The sequence below is a fragment of the Anomaloglossus baeobatrachus genome, chromosome 1 (genome assembly GCF_048569485.1).
Source record: "Anomaloglossus baeobatrachus isolate aAnoBae1 chromosome 1, aAnoBae1.hap1, whole genome shotgun sequence".
NCBI lineage: Eukaryota > Metazoa > Chordata > Amphibia > Anura > Aromobatidae > Anomaloglossus > Anomaloglossus baeobatrachus.
Genome location: NC_134353.1, coordinates 202,684,273 through 202,703,430, shown reverse-complemented (window position 1 = coordinate 202,703,430; position 19,158 = coordinate 202,684,273). Strand labels below are relative to the sequence as shown.

The 19,158-nt window shown below is 45.8% G+C and overlaps 1 protein-coding gene across 1 annotated transcript in view; it reads left to right on the top strand.

Moving 5' to 3' along the window:
• The window catches only part of TMEM131L (transmembrane 131 like), a 240,091-nt gene that overhangs the window by 101,881 nt on the left and 119,052 nt on the right, over positions 1-19,158 (top strand). The window contains exons 6-9 of the mRNA XM_075347720.1: positions 2,650-2,766; positions 5,780-5,890; positions 18,906-18,983; positions 19,080-19,158. The exon at positions 19,080-19,158 is cut by the window's right edge and continues 72 nt beyond it. Coding sequence (XP_075203835.1) covers positions 2,650-2,766; positions 5,780-5,890; positions 18,906-18,983; positions 19,080-19,158 — 385 coding nt within the window. The remainder of the gene's footprint in view (positions 1-2,649; positions 2,767-5,779; positions 5,891-18,905; positions 18,984-19,079) is intronic.

Genomic DNA, 19,158 nt, shown 5'->3' with positions numbered 1-19,158 from the left:
TCTGGGCTGATTCCTGACCTTTCTCAGAATCATCCTTACCCCACGAGGTGAGATCTTGCATGAAGCCCTAGACAGAATAAGATTAAAGGGAACCAAACATCAGGATTTTCGTGTATAAGCTGCAGCCAGTGCAGTACTGGCACTATCATGCACGTTGTGTACATACCATCAGGGGGCAGCTCGGGTGTTTAGGCAGTGAAATACAACTTTATAAAGTTTGAAATTTCGTGCACTTTTTGATTGACGTGTGCACCTCTGCAGATAATGTCCGGGCGGGTTATGCAGGAGTTCCCCGCCCCCCCACCAGCCTGTTCCTCCCTCTCTCCTGATGTCCGGGCGGGTTATGCACGTGTTCCCCGCCCCCCCGCGCCGCCTGTTCCTCCCTCCCTCCCTCTGGCTGTATGTAAATATCTAATCTTCAGAAACATGGCGCCGGAGTGGGCCTCTGCGCATAGCGCTCATCTCCGGCGCCATGTTTCTGAAGCCCCCGCATTACACAACTTGGTGTCTGAGAGGGCGGCACCACAGCGATGTCACACCGGCTGGTGTGTTGGCCCGGTGTCCTGGGGCGGCACGATACAGAAGCAGCAGGTAATCGCGTCCTCCGGTCAGCTGTTCTGTCCTGTTCTAATCGCGCGCGCTCCCGCGGTCACAACGGGCTGTGAAGAAACGAGGGCGCATGCACCGCCCTATCAGACACCAAGTTGTGTAATGCGGGGGCTTCAGAAACATGGCGCCGGAGATAAGCGCTATGCGCAGAGGCCCACTCCGGCGCCATGTTTCTGAAGCCCCCGCTTCCCTTTAACAGTCATCTTGTGTTTCTTCCATTTTTTAATGATTGTGCCAACAGTTGTTGCCTTGTGCAGGTCTACAATTTTGTTACTGTTGTCCAAATACAGCGCTTTTTTGTTCTGGTCATGGTGGAGAGGTTGGAGTGCGATTGAGTGTGTGGACAGGAGTCTTTTAACAAGTAATGAGTTCAAACAGAAGTGATTAATACAGGTAATGATGCAGAGTAGAATGGCTTCTTAAAGAAAAAATAACAGGTCTGTGAGAGCCAGAATTCTTGCTGGTTGGTAGATGATTAAATAATTTCATGCAATAAAATGCAAATTGACTATGTAATAATCATTAAATGTGAGTTTCTGGATTTTTTTCTTAACCCCTTTACGACCAAGGACATACTGATATATCCTTGGTCAACTCCTTCCAGTTACTGCGGGCTGCGGCAGCGAGCCCACGGTATTCCCTGCAGATGTCTGCTGATCTGATCATCAGACGTGTGGCTAACAGGCATAGATTTATCGGAGATCCACCCATGCCTGTAATTCCTTAGATTGCACTGTAAAACACTGACAGCACGATTTAAAGGGTCGCGGCGGGGATCGCACTGTTCCCCACCGTCGTTGGCAGCACTGTGACGCGATCATGGGATGTTAATGTGTTGTCATGGTTGCGCAGGGTCAGCTGATGATCCCTGATGCTGCCATTACTCACAGGAGATGAGCATTTCTGCTGATCAGAGCGATGTTGCTCTGATCAGCAGCAATGCACAGGTGTTCAGACTGAGCAGTGATAAAGTCCCCTACGGGGACTAGTAAAATAAATAAAAATAAAGTTTTTAAAAAAATGTATGAAAAAATAAAAAAACCCTAAAAGTTCATAGCAACCCTCTTTTGACCCATTGAAAATAACACCGTTAAAAAAAAAATACACATTTTGGTATCGCAGCGTTCAGAAATGCGCAGTCAAGTTGTAAAATCGGTTAATCTGGTCAGTGCACGATGTGTTGAGAAAAAAAATTCCAAACGCCAAAGTTACGTTTTTTTGGTCACCGTAATATTTCTTTAAAATGCAATAACACGCGATTAAAACAGCACATCTACACAAAAATGGTATAACTAAAAACGCTAATTCAAGACGCAAAAAATAAGCCATCTCTTAGTCCCAGATCCCGAAAAAGGAGAATACTACAGGTCTCTGAAAATGGCAACAAATGCGCTATTGTTTCTTTGGACAAACTTCTGATTTTTTTTTTTTTTTACCCCTTAGATAAAAGTCTACGTGAAGCATCATACAGACACATTAGTTGTACCATATAGTGAATGTGGTAAATAAAAAACCCCAAAAGCAATTGTGCAATTTCACTTTTTTTGCAATTTCACCACACTTGGATTTTTTCCCCCCGTTTTCCAGTACGCTATATGGTAAAACTAATGGTTTCAATCAAACGTTCAACTTGTCCCGTAAAAAATAAGCCCTTCTATGGCAATATTGATGGAAAAATAAAAAGGTATGGCTCTTGGAAGAAAGGGAGGAAGAAAAAAAATCGAAAAACAGAAAATCGCCCAGGGGTGAATGGGTTAAATTCTGTCTCAGTTGAAGTGTACCTACAATAAAAGAAATTACAGACCTGTCCATTCTCTGTCTTTGGGAAAACTTGCAAAATCAGCAGTGTATCAAATACTTATTTTCCCCAATGTATATCCGTGTTTATATGACATTATTGAACAATAGCTGTCTAACTTGTGTTTACTGCAGTCTTTTAGTCCGTAACATCAGTTTTGGGCAGTCAGATTTAATCACTGACAGAAGCACCCATATTCACCAAGGGTTATGAATTATAAATGGTTTGTTTTTTGCTTCTAGGTTATTCCAGCCAGAGGAAAATCTTCATTTACAGTTATTTTCCTGCCGGATGAAGAAGGAAGCTATGAAAGCTCGCTATTTATAAACACTTCTTCCCATGGCGTTATATCCTATCAGGTAAGGAGGATTAGCGGCATCTGGGGAAGGACACAATCTGTCCTGTTAGTTCTTCCGACTATATAGACCTCTAGATGACTTCCTTAGAAATAGGAAGCTGTACTTTTTAAAGATATTTTTACTTTAGTGAATAAAATACATACATACATACGGTTGTGCTCAAAAGTTTACATACACCGGCAGATTAAAATCTTTTTTTTTTTTTTCCACTCATTGTTAGTGGTTGGGTGAAACCATTTACTGCCAAACTACTGTTTTCTCTTTTTAAATCATAATGACCCTGATCAAAAATTCACATACCCGGGTGATATGGCCTGATAACATGCACAGAAGTTGACACAAATGGGTTTGAATGGCTAATTAAGGTAACCTCCTCACCTGTGACCTGTTTACTTGTAATCAGTGTGTTTGCATAAAAGCTGAGTGAGTTTTTGAGTTCCAGACAGACTCTTGCATATTTCATCCAGCCACTGACATTTCTGTATTGAGAATCATGGGGAAAGCAAATGAATTGTCAACGGATCTACAGGAAAAGATAGTTGAACTGTATAAAACAGGAAAGGGATACAAAAAGATATCTAAGAAATTGATGAGGCTTCTCAGCAGTGTTCAAATTGTGATTTACAAATGGAAAATCAGTGTCTCTGAAAAAAACAAACCACGATTGGGTAGACCAACAAAAATCTTGGCCACAACTGCCAGGAAAATTGTTCAGGATGCAATGAAAAACCCACAAATAACATCAGCTGAAATACAGGACTCACTAAAAACAAGCGGTGTGGCTGCTTCAAGATTTAGAATAAGGAGGCACATGTAGAAAAATGGGCTGCATGGTCGAATCGCCAGAAGAAAGCCATTACTGGCTCAAAGTATATCTCCTACAATACGCCAAACAGCATGGAGACAAGCCTCAAGGTCTGGAACAAGGTAATTTGGAGTAATGAGACCAAAATTTAATTTTTTGGCCACAACCATAAATGTTACATTTGGAGAGATGTCAACAAGGCCTATGATGAAAGGAATAACATTCCTACTGTAAAGCACGAAGGTGGATCGCTGATGATATGGGGATGTGTGAGCTACAAAGGCACAGGAAACTTGGTCATAGTTAGGCTATGTGCGCACGTGTGCGTAATTCATGCAGTTACGCTGCGCTTTGTAGCGCAGCGTAACTGCATGCGTCCTGCGTCCCCTGCACAGTCTATGGAGATTGTGCAGGTGCCGTGCGCACGTGGCGTCTTAGAGCGCAGCGCTTCAGCTGCTGCCCGAAGCGCTGCGTTCAAGAAGTGACATGTCACTTCTTCCGTGCGCTTTGCCGGCAGCTCCTGCTCTGTCTATGGCAGGAGCTGCAGGCAGAGCGCATGGAATCCGCTTTTTTTTTTTCTCTACGGACATTTTCTGCAGCGATTTGAGCGCACATGTGCTCTTCAGATCGCTGCAGAAAATTCTGCAGTGACTGTACGCAACGTGCGCACATAGCCTTAAAGGAAAGATGAATACAGCACGAGATCAGCAAATACTGGAAGCAAATTTGCACTCATCAGCCCGGAAGCTGCGCATGGGACATACTTAGACGTTCCAACCTGACAGTGACCAAAACACAAGGCCAAGTCGACCTGTCATTGGCTACACCAGAACAAAATGAAGGTTCTGAAGTGGCCATCTCAGTCTCCTGACCTCAATATCATTGAGCCACTCTGGGGAGAACTCAAGCGCGCAGTACATGCAAGAAAGCCCAGGAATGTACAGGAACTTTTTGCCAAGACGAATGGGCAGCTTTACCATCTGAGAAAATTTAAGAGCTTCATCCACAACTACCACAAAACACTTCAAGCTTTCATTGATGTTAGCAGGGGCAATACCCGGTATTAAGGACTGGGGTGTATAAACTTTTGATTAGGGTCATTTGAATGTTTCTGATTTTCATTATGATTTAAAAAGAGAGAACACAGTAGTTTGACAATGAATGGCTTCACCCAACCACTAACCATGAGTGGGAAAACAAGATTTTGTGTTATCATTCATATTCTCTGAAAAAAGGCCAAGAAAGGAAAAAATCTGCCGGGGTATGTAAACTTTTGAGCACAACTGTATATAGTGAATAAGTGGTACTACACTGGTCAGTGGATACATCGGGTCCTTTAAATGGATGATGTAACGGATGGCTCTCTGGTAAAAATTATTTCACAAACTTTAGTTAAAAAAAAAAGTCTTTTACGTGTCCAAAACAAAACCATAACAGATTTTCAGACTCCATATTTTTGGTCCAACCAAGAAATTGATTAGCAGATGGAATGGATTTAAAATGATGCTTTTCTAGGAAGCCTAAAAGCTCATTCAAATTAATGGATCCTGTAACAACTTTTATTTCCGTTATTATGTTCCCCAAACAGATTATATCAACGGAAATAAACCCAGACTAAGAAACCGAGCTGAAATTGAGACTGAGAACTGAGTATTGGGTCCTTTCTCCAAATTTTTCATGTTGATCTGGACACATGCTGTAATAGTGGCTGCAGAGCAACATAAAACTTGTTTTTTTTCCCCCTTAATTATGCTTCTCCGTTGTGTAAATATTGGCAATCAAAGTATTTGGCAAACAAAGAAATTATTTTTTAAGTCTACCCCAGTGATAATTTTCACCGGGGTACTTCTACTCCCTGTATGAAGCTGACCAATCATAAATAGGCGGCAACACAACAGACAATGAACACGCACTCATGATAGCTTAGGTTCCTAAGTGTGCGATGAGATGTAATGATACAGCTCTGATCTCCTCCTCTAACCTATCTTAAGTGCCAAATGCCAAAATTAGTTTCCCACTCTGCAGCCACTAACACATCGGGTGTCTATTTGAACTAACATTTTTTTTGTTTAAGATGATCTTTCAAAATTAAATTGCTCTGGTGCTGTAATATCACAAATTGTGTAAATCATAATCAACTGAGCAGCGTTATTTTGGTGTTATTAGCACGCAGGTAGCATCACTGTTCATAATGTCTTTCTATTTTAGGTATTTGGTTTGGGGGCTTCTCCTACTGCCTCGAAGAATTCCAAGAACTCCTTTCAGAAAACCGAAGTATTGTTTCCTCGGATTGCAAATATCCATCTTTCACAAGCACAGGTGTGCCAAGATGTCAAACTGTTACATATATTCCTCAGTTATGTCTCATTTTCCTTACTGATGAACCGCATTATCTAAATTATTCACATTAACACACAGGTGCCTATTAGAGATGAGCGAGCACCACAATGCTCCGGTGCTCAGTACTTGAAATAAGCAGTTGATGTTCAGATGGGTGTGACTCGTGTACCGAATATAATGCAAGTCAGTGGGGAACTCGAGCAATTTTCCAGAAGATCTTCCAGAAAAATACTCGATTTCCCCGTTGACTTAAAATATACTCTGTACACGAGTTGAGCCCGTCTGAGCGTTCAACCTACTCTTTACGAGTACCGAGCACCCGAGCATGGTGGTGCCTGCTTATCACTAGTAATTTGCTTTTGTATCATGGGTTATTTGGATGAATGTACCAACTTTTATTAGTAAATTTCTATTTTAGTAATTTGGTAAAAAATAATCTTGTGCAGTTAGATTACCTTGGCATAATAAAATGTTGCTCTTTTTATAATAGGGAATCCCAAGGCCCCCAAAATGAGTATTTAGTGAGTTTTTTTTATGTTGCAGATTTTCTTCACCTGTTTATGTAAATTAAATTACCAGTTCTGTGTGTTTCGGTTTACATTACTTTTTTTATTGCGTTTTTTTATGGTGCAGTTTTTGTCTTTTTGGTGTGTTCTGATTTACTTAACTCTTGCTGGTATCCAGCTATGAGAAAACATATTATATATATATATATATATATATATATATATATTATATATATATATATATATATATATATATATTATATATATATATATATTTATATATTTATATATAATATTTTGTGTGTGCGTATATATATATGTGTATATATTTATGTATGTATGTGTGCATATTTATGTATGTGTTTGTGTATGTATATATATATATATAAAATTAATTTTTTTTTAATTTACCAAATGGCTGCAATGAAACAAAGAGTGAGATGTTTAAAAGGGGTCTGAATACTTTCCATACCCTCTATATGTAATAATATAGTGGGTATGGAAAGTATTCAGACCCCTTTTAAACGTTTCACTCTGTTTCATTGCAGCCATTTGGTAAATTCAAAAAAATTCATTTTTTTCTCTCGTAAATTTATTAAACAAGAAAAACTGAAATATCACATGGTTATAAGTATTCAGACCCTTTGCTCAGTCACTCATATTTAAGTCACATGCTGCCTATTTCCTTGTGATCCTCCTTGAGATGGTTCTACTCCTTCATTGGAGTCCAGCTGTGTTTAATGAAACTGATAGGACTTGATTTGGAAAGGCACACACCTGTCTATATAAGACCTCACAGCTCACAGTGCAAGTCAGACCAAATGAGAATCATGAGGTCAAAGGAACTGCCCAAGGCGCTTAGAGACAGAATTGTGACACAGCACAGATCTGGCCAAGGTTACAAAAGAATTTCTGCGGTACTCAAGGTTCCTAAGAGCATGGTGGCCTCCATAATACTTAAATGGAAGAAGTTTGGGACCGCCAGAACTCTTCCTAGACCTGGCCGTCCAGCTAAACTGAGCAATCGTGGGAGAAGAGCCTTGGTGAGAGGTAAAGAAGAACCCCAAGATCACTGTGGCTGAGCTCCAGAGATGCAGTAGGGAGATGGGAGAAAGTTGCACAAAGTCAACTATCACTGCAGCCCTCCACCAGTCGAGCATTTATGGCAGGGTGGTCCAACGGAAGCCTCTCCTCAGTGCAAGACATATGAAAGCCCGCATAGTTTGCAAAAAAACACATGAAGGACTCCAAGAGCATGAGAAAGATTCTCTGGTTTGATGAGACGAGCATAAAACTTTTTGGTGATAATTCTAAGCGCTATGTGTGGAGAAAACCAGGCCCTGCTCATCACCTGCCCAATACAACCCCAACAGTGAAACATGGCGGTGGCAGCATCACGCTATGGGGGTGTTTTTTCAGCTGCAGGGACAGGACGACTGGTTGCAATTGAAAGAAAGATGATACGTTCAAGTACAGAGAGATCCTGAAAGAAAACCTCTTCCAGAGTGCTCTGGACATCAGACTTGGTCGAAGGTTCACCTTCCAACAAGACAATGACTAAGCACACAGCTAAAATAACAAAGCAGTGGCTTCAGAACAACTCTATGACCATTCTTGACTGGCCCAGCCAGAGACCTGACCTAAACACAATTGAGCATCTCTGGGGAAACCTGAAAATGGCTGTCCACCAATGTTCACCATCCAACCTGACAGAACTGGAGAGGATCTGCGAGGAAGAATGGCAGAGTATCCCCAAATCCAGGTGTGAAAAACGTGTTGCATCATTCCCAAGAAGACACATGGCTGTACTAGCTCAAAAGGGTGCGCAATACTGCGCAAAGGGTCTGAATACTTACAGTGCTGGCCAAAAGTATTGGCACCCCTGCAATTCTGTCAGATCATACTCAGTTTATTCTTGAAAATGATTGCAATCACAAATTCTTTGGTATTATTATCTTCATTTAATTTGTCTTCAATGAAAAAAAATTAAAAAAAAATTGTCATAAAGCCAAATTGGATATAATTCCACACCAATCATAAAGGGGGTGGACAAAAGTATTGGCACTGTTTGAAAAATCATGTTATGCTTCTCTAATTTGTGTAATTAACAGCACCTGTAACTTACCTGTGGCACCTAACAGGTGTTGGCAATAACTAAATCACACTTGCAGCCAGATGACATGGATTAAAGTTGACTCAACCTCTGTCCTGTGTCCTTCTGTGTACCACATTGAGCATGGAGAAAAGAAAGAAGACCAAAGAACTGTCTGAGGACTTGAGAATCCAAATTGTGAGGAAGCATGAGCAATCTCAAGGCTACAAGTCCATCTCCAAAGACCTGAAAGTTCCTGTGTCTACGGTGCGCAGTGTCATCAAGAAGTTTAAAGCCCATGGCACTGTGGCTAACCTCCCTAGATGTTGAAGGAAAAGAAAAATTGACGAGAGATTTCAACGCAAGATTGTGCGGATGGTGGGTAAAGAACCTCGACTAACATCCAAACAAGTTCAAGCTGCCCTGCAGTCCGAGGGTACAACATTGTCAACCCGTACTATCCGTCAGCGTCTGAATGAAAAGTTACTGTATGGTAGGATACCCAGGAAGACCCCACTTCTTACTCCGAGACATTAAAAAAGCCAGGCTGGAGTTTGCCAAAACTTACATGAGAAAGCCTAAAACATTTTGGAAGAATGTTCTCTGGTCAGATGAGACAAAAGTAGAGCTTTTTGGGAAAAGCCATCAACATAGAGTTTACAGGAAAAAAAAAAGAGGCATTCAAAGAAAAGAACACTGTCCCTACAGTCAAACATGGCGGAGGTTCCCTGATGTTTTGAGGTTGCTTTGCTGCATCTGGCACTGGACTGCTTGACCGTGTGCATGGCATTGAGGTCTGAAGACTACCAACAAATTTTGCAGCATAATGTAGGGCCCAGTGTGAGAAAGCTGGGTCTCCCTCAGAGGTCATGGGTCTTCCAGCAGGACAATAACCCAAAACACACTTCTAAAAGCACTAGAAAATGGTTTGATAGAAAGCACTGGAGACTACTAGTGGCCAGCAATGAGTCCAGACCTGAATCCCATAGAACACCTGTGGAGAGATCGCAAAATGTTTGGAGAAGGCACCCTTCAAATCTCAGGGACCTGGAGCAGTTTGCCAAAGAAGAATGGTCTAAAATTCCAGCAGAGCATTGTAAGAAACTCATTGATGGTTACTGGAAGTGGTTGTTCGCAGTTATTTTGGCTAAAGGTTGTGCAACCAAGTATTAGGCTAAAGGGGGCTTTACACGCTACGACATCGCTAATGCGAACTCGTTGGGGTCACGGAATTGGTGACACACATCCGGCCGCATTGGCGATGCCGTTGCGTGTGACACCGATGAGCGATTTTGCATCGTTGCAAAAACGTGCAAAATCGCTCATCGGTGACATGGGGGTCCATTCTCAAAAATCGTTACTGCAGCAGTAACGAGGTTGTTTCTCGTTCCTGCGGCAGCACACATCGCTCCGTGTGACACCGCAGGAACGAGGAAGCTCTCCTTACCTGCCTCCCGGCCGCTATGCGGAAGGAAGGAGGTGGGCGGGATGTTACGTCCCGCTCAGCTCCGCCCTCCGCTGCTATTGGGCGGCTGCTCAGTGACGTCGCTGTGACGGCGCATGGACCACCCCCTTAGAAAGGAGGCGGTTCGCCGGTCACAGCAACGTCGCCGGGCAGGTAAGTATGTGTGACGGGTCTGGGCGATGTTGTGCGGCACGGGCAGCGATTTGCCCGTGTCGCGCAACAGATGGGGGTGGGTACCCACACTAGCGATATCGGGACCGATATCGCAGTGTGTAAAGCCCGCTTTAGGGTGCCAATATTTTTGTCTGGCCCATTTTTGGAGTTTTGTGTGAAATGATAAATGATTTGATTTTTGTTTCATTCTCTTTTGTGTTTTCTTTGTTTCTCCATTGGGAGACCCAGACAATTGGGTGTATAGCTTATGCCTCCGGGGGCCACACAAAGTATTACACTAAAAGTGTAAAGCCCCTCCCCTTCTGCCTATACACCCCCCGTGCATCACGGGCTCCTCAGTTTTTATGCTTTGTGCGAAGGAGGCTGACATCCACGCATAGCTCCACAGCTTAGTCAGCAGCAGCTGCTGACTAGGTCGGATGGAAGAAAAGAGGGCCATAACAGGGCCCCCAGCATGCTCCCTTCTCACCCCACTTTGTCGGCGGTGTTGTTAAGGTTGAGGTACCCATTGCGGGTACACAGGCAGGAGCCACATGCTGTTTTCCTTCCCCATCCCTTATGGGCTCTGGGTGAAGTGGGATCCGAATCGGTCTCCAGGCACGGGGACCGTGCTCCCTCCGCAGCCCCTGGGGAATCTGCTGGATAGGAGCCGGGTATCGTCAGGGACAAGGCCCTGCTACTGTGAGGTACTCTGTGTCCCCGTGGGGACCGCGCATGGAGCGCTTGTGCCATACACATTCCAGCACTGCTGGGTGTGTTAGTGCGCCGGGGACTACCGCGCGGCCGCGCTTATTGCAGGCCGCGCTTATAACTTTAGTCCCCGGCTTCTGCGGCCTAGTATCGCATATTCCCGCCCACAGGCCTGCCAGTCAGGGGAAGGGCGGGACGCTGCACAGATCGTCAGCGCTGAGGGCTGGAGCATACATTAGTATCCTCCTCCCCCCTCACTCAGTACACTGGGGCACTAGATTCCCGCACTTTCTTGGGCACGCCCATGGTCCCCTCCTCCCCACAGAACGCCGGCAGCCATTCCTGTCAGCGATTCAGACGCTGGAGAGGAGAGACAACACAGGGAGACCCAGGCAGGGAATCTGGTGATCACACAACCGCTCTGAGCGGTCGGTAAGCAGCACCTGTGGTGCTGGCCCCACTGAGTGCCGAAGTGTGTATATATATATATATAGGCTTATAGGCTATACATTTGAACTGTACGGTCGCTCTGTTGATTTTTTGCTATATACCCTCCTGGATTGTTCTCAGAGGAGACAACAGCATGTCGTCCGCAAAAAGCAAGGGTGCCAAAGCACAGGCGTACTTTGCAACCTGTACCTCATGTGCAGCTATACTACCGGCAGGTTCCACTGACCCTCATTGTGTGCAATGCTCGGCCCCTGTGGCACTTACTCAGCCGGAGCCTCTGCTACAGGTGGCCCAGGTGGAACCACCTGCTACCACTGTCCAGGTGACAGGGACGGAGTTTGCAGCTTTTGCTGACAAACTGTCTGAGAGTATGGATAAATGGTCTGCTAAAATACTAGAAGCCTTACAGTCCAGACCGGTGATTCAGGCCCCGGGCACTGTTCAATCTTTGACCCCAGGTCCCCCTCAATTGGAACAGCAAAGTGCCCCTAGGGTGCTCCATAGGTCCCAGGGTGAGGTCTCTGACACGGACCGCAGTCCCAGGCCGCCTAAGCGGGCTCGCTGGGAAATTCCCTCCACCTCATCACACTGTTCAGGGTCTCAGCAGGAGGACTCTCTGGAGGATGAAGCGGAGGTAACAGATCAGGATTCTGATCCTGATCCTGAAGACGCTCTCAACCTAGATACACCTTAAGGTGACGCCGTAGTGAATGATTTTATAGCGACCATCAATCAGGTGTTGGATATTTCTCCCCCAGCTCCTACAATTGAGGAGTCAGCTTCTCAGGAGAAATTCCGTTTCAAGTTTCCCAAGCGTACATTGAGTACGTTTCTGGATCACTCTGACTTCAGAGAGGCAGTCCAGAAAAACCGAGATTGTCCAGACAAGCGTTTTTCCAAGCGCCTTAAGGATACACGTTATCCCTTCCCCCCTGATGTTGTCAAGGGCTGGACTCAGTGTCCTAAGGTGGATCCTCCAATCTCCAGACTGGCGGCTAGATCCATAGTTGCAGTGGAAGATGGGGCTTCACTCAAAGATGCCACTGACAGACAGATGGAGCTCTGGTTGAAATCCATCTATGAAGCTATCGGCGCGTCTTTTGCTCCAGCATTCGCAGCCGTATGGGCACTCCAAGCTATCTCAGCTTGTCAGGCGCAGATTAATACGGTCACACGTACATCTGCCCCGCAAGTGGTGTTAAGGACACCTCTCAGGCGTCGGCGTTTGCGTCCTACGCCATTAATGCTATCCTGGACTCTGCGAGCCGTACGGCGGTAGCATCCGCCAATTCGGTGGTAGTCCGCAGGGCCATGTGGCTACGTGAATGGAAGGCAGACTCTGCTTCCAAAAAGTTCTTAACCGGTTTGCCATTGTCTGGCGACCGCTTGTTTGGTGAGCGATTGGATGAAATCATTAAACAACCCAAGGGAAAGGACTCATCCTTACCCCAGTCCAAACCAAACAGACCTCAACCACGGAAGGTACAATCGAGGTTTCGGTCCTTTCGGACCGCGGGCAGGTCTCAATTCTCCTCGTCCAAAAGGCCTCAGAAAGATCAGAGGAACTCCGATTCATGGCGGTCTAAGTCACGTCCTAAAAAGACCGCCGGAGGAACCGCTCCCAAAGCGGCCTCCTCATGACTTTCGGCCTCCTCAAACCGCATCCTCGGTCGGTGGCAGGCTCTCCCGCTTTTGCGACGCCTGGCTGCCACAGGTAAAAGACCGATGGGTGAGAGACATTCTATCTCAAGGTTACAGGATAGAGTTCAGCTCTCGTCCTCCGACTCGTTTCTTCAGAACATCTCCGCCCCCCGAGAGAGCCGATACTCTTCTGCAGGCGGTGTGCACTCTGAAGGCGGAAGGAGTGGTGATCCCTGTCCCTCTTCAGCAACGGGGTCACGGTTTTTACTCCAACTTGTTCGTGGTGCCAAAAAAGGACGGATCCTTCCGTCCTGTTCTGGACCTAAAACTGCTCAACAAGCATGTGAAAACCAGGCGGTTCCGGATGGAATCGCTCCGCTCCGTCATCGCCTCAATGTCCCAAGGAGATTTCCTGGCATCAATCGACATCAAAGATGCTTATCTCCACGTACCGATTGCACCAGAGCATCAGCGCTTCCTGCGTTTCGCCATAGGGGACGAACACCTTCAGTTCGTGGCACTGCCTTTTGGCCTGGCGACAGCCCCACGGGTCTTCACCAAGGTTATGGCAACAGTGGTGGCAATCCTACACTCTCAGGGACACTCGGTGATCCCTTACTTAGACGATCTGCTTGTCAAGGCACCCTCTCAGGGGGCATGCCAACACAGCCTGAACATTGCTCTGGAGACTCTCCAGAGTTTCGGGTGGATCATCAATTTTCCAAAGTCAAATCTGACACCGGCCCAATCACTGACATATCTTGGCATGGAGTTTCATACTCTCTCAGCGATAGTGAAGCTTCCGCTGAACAAACAGCGTTCACTACAGACAGGGGTGCAATCTCTCCTTCAAGGCCAGTCACACCCCCTGAGGCGCCTCATGCACTTCCTAGGGAAGATGGTAGCAGCAATGGAGGCAGTTCCTTTTGCGCAGTTTCATCTGCGCCCACTTCAATGGGACATTCTCCGCAAATGGGACAGGAAGTCGACGTCCCTCGACAGGAACGTCTCCCTTTCTCGGGCAGCCAAGGCTTCCCTTCAGTGGTGGCTTCTCCCCACTTCTCTGTCGAAGGGGAAATCCTTCCTGCCCCCATCCTGGGCGGTGGTCACGACGGACGCGAGCCTGTCAGGGTGGGGAGCGGTCTTTCTCCACCACAGGGCTCAGGGTACTTGGACTCAGACAGAGTCCTCCCTTCAGATCAATGTTCTGGAGATAAGGGCAGTGTATCTTGCCCTAAAGGCGTTCCAGCCGTGGCTGGAAGGCAAACAGATCCGAATTCAGTCGGACAACTCCACAGCGGTGGCATACATCAACCACCAAGGCGGGACACGCAGTCGGCAAGCCTTCCAGGAAGTCCGGCGGATTCTACTGTGGGTGGAAGCCACAGCCTCCACCATATCCGCAGTTCACATCCCGGGCGTAGAAAACTGGGAAGCAGACTTTCTCAGTCGCCAGGGCATGGACGCAGGGGAATGGTCCCTTCACCCGGACGTGTTTCAGGAGATCTGTTGCCGCTGGGGCTTGCCGGACGTCGACCTAATGGCGTCCCGGCACAACAACAAGGTCCCGACATTCATGGCACGGTCTCAAGATCACAGAGCTCTGGCGGCAGACGCTTTTGTTCAGGATTGGTCGCAGTTTCAACTCCCTTATGTGTTTCCTCCTCTGGCACTGTTGCCCAGAGTGTTACGCAAGATCAGGGCCGACTGCCGCCGCGCCATCCTCGTCGCTCCAGACTGGCCGAGGAGGTCGTGGTACCCGGATCTGTGGCATCTCACGGTCGGCCAACCGTGGGCACTACCAGACCGACCAGACTTGCTGTCTCAAGGGCCGTTTTTCCATCTGAATTCTGCGGCCCTCAACCTGACTGTGTGGCCATCGAGTCCTGGATCCTAGCGTCTTCAGGGTTATCTCAAGAGGTCATTTCCACTATGAGACAGGCTAGGAAACCAACGTCCGCCAAGATCTACCACAGGACGTGGAAGATATTCCTGTCGTGGTGCTCTGCTCAGGGTTTTTCTCCCTGGCCATTTGCCTTGCCCACTTTTCTGTCCTTCCTTCAATCCGGATTGGAAAAGGGTTTGTCGCTCGGCTCCCTTAAGGGACAAGTCTCTGCGCTCTCTGTGTTTTTTCAGAAGCGCCTAGCCAGACTTCCACAGGTACGCACGTTCCTGCAGGGGGTTTGTCACATCGTCCCTCCTTACAAGCGTCCGTTAGAACCCTGGGATCTGAACAGGGTGCTGATGGCTCTTCAGAAACCACCGTTCGAGCCAATGAGGGATATTTCTCTCTCACGCCTTTCGCAGAAAGTGGTTTTCCTAGTAGCAGTCACTTCACTTCGGAGAGTGTCTGAGCTAGCAGCGTTGTCGTGCAAAGCCCCTTTCCTGGTGTTTCACCAGGACAAGGTGGTTCTGCGTCCGGTTCCGGAATTTCTCCCTAAGGTGGTATCCCCCTTTCATCTCAATCAGGATATCTCCTTACCCTCTTTTTGTCCTCATCCAGTTCACCAATGTGAAAAGGATTTGCACTTGTTAGATCTGGTGAGAACACTCAGATTCTACATTTCTCGTACGGTGCCCCTGCGCCGCTCGGATGCATTCTTTGTCCTTGTCGCTGGCCAGCGTAAAGGGTCACAAGCTTCCAAATCAACCCTGGCTCGGTGGATCAAGGAACCAATTCTCGAAGCTTATCGTTCCTCGGGGCTTCCGGTTCCCTCAGGGCTGAAGGCCCATTCTACCAGGGCCGTGGGGGCGTCCTGGGCCTTGCGGCACCAGGCTACGGCTCAGCAGGTGTGTCAGGCGGCTACCTGGTCGAGCCTGCACACTTTCACGAAACACTATCAGGTGTATACCTATGCTTCGGCAGATGCCAGCCTAGGTAGGCGAGTCCTTCAGGCGGCGGTTGCCCACCTGTAGGACGGAGCCGTTTACGGCTCTATTATGAGGTATTATTTACCCACCCAGGGACTGCTTTTGGACGTCCCAATTGTCTGGGTCTCCCAATGGAGCGACAAAGAAGAAGGGAATTTTGTTTACTTACCGTAAATTCCTTTTCTTCTAGCTCCAATTGGGAGACCCAGCACCCGCCCCTGTTCCCTTCGGGCTGTTGTTCTTTGTGTACACATGTTTTTCATGTTGAATGGTTTCAGTTCTCCGATATTCCTTCGGATTGAATTTACTTTAAACCAATTTATAATTTTTTCCTCCTTCTTGCTTTTGCACCAAAACTGAGGAGCCCGTGATGCACGGGGGTGTATAGGCAGAAGGGGAGGGGCTTTACACTTTTAGTGTAATATTTTGTGTGGCCTCCGGAGGCATAAGCTATACACCCAATTGTCTGGGTCTCCCAATTGGAGCTAGAAGAAAAGGAATTTACGGTAAGTAAACAAAATTCCCTTCCTTTCATTGCAAGCAAAATAAATGAAGATAATAATACCAAAGAATTTGTGATTGCAGTCATTTTCAAGAAGAAACTGAGTATTATCTGACAGAATTGCAGGGGTGCCAATACTTTTGGCCTTTTGGCCAGCACTGTATGACCATGTGATATTTCCATTTTTCTTGCTTAAAAAATTTGCAAAACTTTGTACATTTCTGTTTTTTTTCTGTCAAGATGGAGTGCAGAGTGTACATTAATGAGGGAAAAAAATGAATTTTTTTGAATTTACCAAATGGCTGCAATGAAACAGAGTGAAAAATTTAAAGGAGTCTAAATAAATGTATGTGTGTGTAGATATGTATATAAATATTTATTATACACTGGTCAAAAAATAAAGGGAATACTTAAACGAAACAATGTAACTCCAAGTCACTCACACTTCTGTAAACCTGTCCCTTTATGAAGCAACACTGATTGTGAATCAATTTCTACTGCTGTTGTGCAAATGGAAAAGACAACAGGTAGAAATGATAGGCAATCATTACGCCCCCCCCCATAAAGGAGAGGTTCTGCAGGTGGTGACCACAGACCATTTCTCTGTTCTCATCCTTTTTAGCTGTTTTGGTTACTGTTGCACTTTGTCATTGCTCTAACCCCTAGCGGTAGCATGAGGCGGTCTACAACCCACAGATGTTGCTCAGATAGTGCAGCTAATCCAGGATGGCACATTAACGTGAGCTTTGTCAAGAAACTTAGTTGTGTCTGTCAGCACAATTTCCAGAGCATGGAGCAAATACCAGTAGACAGGCCACTTCCCCACGAGATGTAGAGGAGGCCATAGGAGAGCAACAACTCAGCAGCAGGACCGTTACCTCCGGCAGGCCTCTAATGTCCATGTGTCTGCTCAAATTGACAGAAGTAGACTCTATAAGGGCCCAGCATCTACAAATTTACAGCCCAACACTGTGCAGTGCGATTGGCATTGCCAGAGAACACAGAGATTGGCAGATTCGATATTGGCACTCTGTGCTCTTCATGGGTGAGAGCAGGTGCACACTGAGCACATGACAGAGTTTGGAGACGCCGTGGAGAATGTTCTGCTGCTGGCAACATTCTCCAGCATGACTGGTTTGGCAGTGGGTTAGTAATGCTGTGGGGAAGCATTTCTTTGGAGGGCTGCACAGCCCTCAATATGCTAGCCAGAGGTACGCTGACTGCCATTAGAAACTCATGTGGATCAAAAGTGTAAGCACTTTGTACATGATGAAGGCATTGATGCTATGGACTGCCCGTTCCTTAGACCTGAATCCAATTGAGCACATCTGGGACATCATGTCTTGTTCCATCCACTAATGCCGCATTCCTCCACAGACTATTCAGGAGTTGACTGTTGCTTTAGTCCAAGGCTAGGAGGAGATCCCTCAGGAGGACATCGCCACCTCATCAAGAGCATGCCCAGGCATTGTAGGGAGGTCATACAGACATGTGGAGGCCAAACACACTACTGAGCCTCATGTCCTTGTCTTGAGATATTTTCACTGAAGTTGGACCAGCGTTTAATTTGGATTTGGAATGATACTCAAAATCAAAGTGGAAAATCAGACCTCCATGGGATATTCATTTTGATTTACATTGATCAATTTTGTGTTTTATTGTTTTAACCCATTCCACTATGTAATAATGAAAGATTTGCAACGGGAATCTTTCATTCATTGAGATCTAGGATGTCACATTTTAGTGTTCCCTTATTTTTTTAAACTGTGTGTGTATGTAATATATTTTTTTTTTATTGATATACTAATGTGCGGATTACATGCGTAAAACACACTGTGGAAACACACTGAAAATGCATATACTTTTTTACCTATGGATTTTCTGCATCTAATACAATTCTATATAGAAAATCTACACATAAAGCTCAGCGTACCCACAAGAGTGATAGACATATTGCGGATTTGAAACGTGCACCACAGGTCAGTTTACGCTGAGTGAGAAGGTATAATTATTCGTCAGGGGGTCGTCGGTGATTTTCACAGATGGAAAAATGAATTACAAAGCTTCTCCTTTACTTTTCAATCCTAAACACTTACAGAACACAGATGTCACATGTATGCCATCCGTGTGCTCTGTGTTTTTCACAAACTCTTGTCATCCGTCATTCCGGAAAAAAACTGTCATGTCTCTGTCAAGTTTTGCACATACACAGTGCATGAAAAAACACAGACATGTGAATAGCACCAAAGGTTATGGATAGCCATGAAAAACATAAATACCACAAGTGCATTCATCACGGAGGTCTGAATGAGGGCTTACATAGGATGACGCGTCATTGTAATGATGTAGTCTCTCTATATTTATGACATCAGAATATTTTAGAAAATATTGCAAATGTTTCTCATCTGTAAGGACCGATTTTTCTAGAGGTTTTGTGGGACATGAAAGGGTGAACTGCGCGAGCTCTTATTATAATGCCATTGATGCGTTCCTCGCCTCACAGCATATGTAGCACAACGGAGTGTGCTGAGTCAGCGTATGAGATTTTCTGCTTTATTACCATATCAATAAATTATTCAGTGTGTTGTGCGCTCTCTCTGCAGGCTGAAGCTATAAACTCCAGTGTATGGCAGGTTCGTCTGAAGTGCAGCGTTCCTTTCAAACAGCGGCAGCCGTGCAGGGTATGCAGCACTTGTCTTGGGGTGACTGTCATTTGGGTACTCTTAAGGCTATTCCCAGTGATCTAAACACATTGCCTTTTATCTCCTAATTTGCAGAGCTGCTTTCTGTCTGGGCACCCTCTGTTGCTGCAGGTCTACTTTGCTGTCAGGCTGGACGGCAGCCAAAATGACCTGG